The sequence below is a fragment of the Myxine glutinosa genome, chromosome 1, assembly GCF_964187855.1.
Source record: "Myxine glutinosa chromosome 1, kmMyxGlut1.1, whole genome shotgun sequence".
Lineage (NCBI taxonomy): Eukaryota > Metazoa > Chordata > Myxini > Myxiniformes > Myxinidae > Myxine > Myxine glutinosa.
In genome coordinates, this window is record NC_136261.1 from 37,528,745 (window position 1) to 37,532,074 (window position 3,330).

The 3,330-nt window shown below is 39.2% G+C and overlaps 1 protein-coding gene across 2 annotated transcripts in view; it reads left to right on the top strand.

Annotated features, from left to right (window-relative positions):
* Positions 1-1,867: 1,867 nt before the first annotated feature.
* The window catches only part of LRP4 (LDL receptor related protein 4), a 262,672-nt gene continuing 261,209 nt past the window's right edge, over positions 1,868-3,330 (top strand). Inside the window, exon 1 of one of the 2 annotated variants that reach the window (XM_078771054.1) lies at positions 1,868-1,997. In XM_078771054.1, coding sequence (XP_078627180.1) covers positions 1,940-1,997 — 58 coding nt within the window. In that variant the 5' untranslated portion in view covers positions 1,868-1,939. The remainder of the gene's footprint in view (positions 1,998-3,330) is intronic. The other variant, XM_068109669.2, reaches the window with a different exon arrangement.

The window sequence follows — 3,330 nt, forward strand, 5'->3', positions numbered from 1 at the left end:
AGCAGAAGTACCCGGCATTGCTGGGCGGGGGAGGGGAGGGGGAGGGGGAAGGAGAGGGGAGGGGAACGGGGGGGGGGGGATTGTATTTTATATGTATATTTTTATAAGTATATTGTATATGAAATGTATGTGTATGTATATATGTATGTATATATATATATATATATATATATATATATTGTATATGAAATGTATGTGTATGTATATATGTATTATGTATGTATATATATATATAGTATATGTAATGTATGTGTATGTATATATGTATGTATGTATGTATATATATGTATTGTATATGAAATGTATGTGTATGTATATATATATGTATGTATATATATATATATATAGTATATGTATGTATATATATATATATATATATATATATATATATATATATATATATATATATACATATATATATATATATATATATATATATATATATATATATATATATATATATATATATATATATATACTGTATATATATTTACATATACATTACATATACATATACGTATACATACACATTACATATATATTTACATATACATTACATATACATATACATACACATTACATATACGTATACATACATACATATAAATGTATACGTATATGTATATATAGGAAAAGGGAAAAATCTGTATTGTAAAAGGAGCTGTGTCTGTCTGTCTGTTTGTCATTTGAACGGATTTCAATAAATTCAACTACGGTGGATTCAGGTAACTCCCAAAAATGTTTGTGATCCCAAAAATTTATTTTTATTTCAATTTTGTTTTTCATGGGTACATGGGACACGCGTGTCAAAACTGCAAATGCCAACACGTGACGTTGGTTATCCCTGCACGGAGAGCAGGATCTCCCAGGAATCCTTTTTTTTCTTCCCCCATAGATTAGCCATCGCAGCAAAGATTGGTATTTCCGTGAGCGAAGCGACGGGTCTTATATTCCAGTAGTGATTGAAAAGGAAGGGAAAAACTTTAGTGAAAAAGTTGTTGCTATGCAATCGATTTTGTTTGATGTCGAAGCTTGAAAAAGTAACATTCACTTTTGAAATATTTCCCTTTGATCGGATGTCTCCTTTTTATTCTTCACTCACCTTCGACCTGCTGCATTTAGCCCGAGATGAGCAGAGGTAGATTAGTAGGTTCTGATGATACCGTACAAGTGTTGTGGTGGGAACTGCAGGTGGTGGGTATTTTTAAAAGTAGACGAAAACACAGCAAGTCAAAAAGGTTCGTTCAAACGACGTCGATTTCTTATTCCAATGCAAACTTGAACGTTGGAATAATGTGGAGTGCCGGCGGTTGGGAGTGTGCACCTCACATCTCGCCCCCACCGCCAAATCCCACAAAGGTAAACATTCTACCACCAACGAGGAACAACATTCCGCCGATCTGAACACCCATCGACCCACGTTGCCTGTCCGTGTCTGCACTCCCACTCCACCGTCGCAATCCCTCCGCACGCTGCGCACTCCAATCGGATCCAACAATCCCCAGGTGCGCCTTCGGTAAAGACCTGCCAGTTCCCAAATACCTGTCCGGCGATTCGGCCGTGACCCTCAAAGGCAAATTCCTGATCAAAGCACCCCATTGTTTTGGCGCGATTCCAGTCTGGATGGCAAGCCCGGGCCCGCAGGACATGAGCTCCAGCACAAACTTTTCCAACACGTGGTGTTTGTCCAGAACTGTCCATGGTTTGTTTCATTTTAACCTCCGGACAATCGTGATACATGCCAAAGTCCGAACGAACTTACCTTCCTCTTTATAAATGGACTCGTCTGGGTTATTCTTGGAAGAAAAGGGGGAGGAGTCTGCTGCACTTTGGGGGCGTTAAAGGGGAGGAGCCTAAAGTTGAGAAGAGGGGTAGATCTGCGCGCAGTTCGGTTGTCGCGGATATCTCTGGGTTTGATGTCTTGGCAAAGGACATCAGGATGTTATACCTGAAGTTGACTTTCTTTTACCTGTGCGTGCACCTCGCGGGAGGTAGCGGTGAGTAATCCAAACGTGTTCTTGCTCTTTAACACCTCTCCAACTCTCCTCCCCTCCTCCCCTTGCTCTCCTATCCCAAACACCTGTCGTCCCGTTTGCTAACTTCGGGAGCATTTAGCAGGACCGGAATGGACACCATCATGGATCATGGTGAACGTGACTCGGTACCAAGGGCACAACGAACTTGTACATAGTCCTACTTGAGTCAATATTACGATTTATAACTTGTAGTATCCACATACGATATACGTATATTACCGTTATATGTTTATAACTTATGTATTCCAACTATGAATTATGGATACCGGACACGTGACCCACAAGATTCCTATGATGTTTCGCTTTATGGTTTGTTTGGGTCAACAAAACCATCATTTCGGACCCATATAGATTTTATAGGATTGCATTATATGGGATATACCCAGAACAAGAGTAACATAAAAAGTTTATGTTGTCATTGAATTTCCAAACTAATTTTTGGTCTTCATGTAAATGCCAAATACTCCATCTATTATTATTCTTATTAATCTGAAAGGCCAGACCAAGAGATCTCGATCCTCAATGACTTTCTGAATACCATTGAGAAATACCTGGAGCATTTGCCTTGAGGACTTTGGCATCGAAACAAAATTAATGTTTATCTTTTGATATATATATATATAAAATAATAAAAGGCAGTGTCTCTCCGTCCGTCCGTCTGTCTCCTCCATAACTCCAAAACCATGAAACCTTGCAGCCCCAAACTTTGCATGCTTACACCTGGACCTCCAACAGATTGCAAGGATGAAAACTGGGTGTTTGGGTATGTTATAACACCCTTTTTGAAGATGATTCACGAGGTGCTCATAAGAAAAAAAAAATCTGATGTGGTGCCTTACCAATATGGCAGCCCTCATCTTGGTCAGCCCACTGCACCTCGCTGGGTTCTTAAGCCGCCATTTTGTTTCAGCCTACTCAAATGTGCCTTGCCTTGGAAACACGATCAATTTATCATTACATAATTGAAGCATGTCATCAAAATCTGGATTCGCATATGAGGATTTGATGCTGTCGACTAAATAATGTCCAAATCTGAAGTGAAATCTGACAAAATTTACCACATCTAGCGATTGGTGAACGCTATTCAGGCTGCTTTTGCAAGCCATGACGTTACAGTAGACAGAGCTCCCTTTTTGTTTTTAGTCACAAGGCCGGGGAATTTTGGGTGTGTTATAACAAACCTTTTAAAAATTTTGTCTGCTCTCTGGTTTCCACGTGATTTGCTGCTTGAAATCTATCTGTTTTTAAAAATTCGTCGGCCATTTCAACCAGAAGCAATTGGCTTGCTATTGCT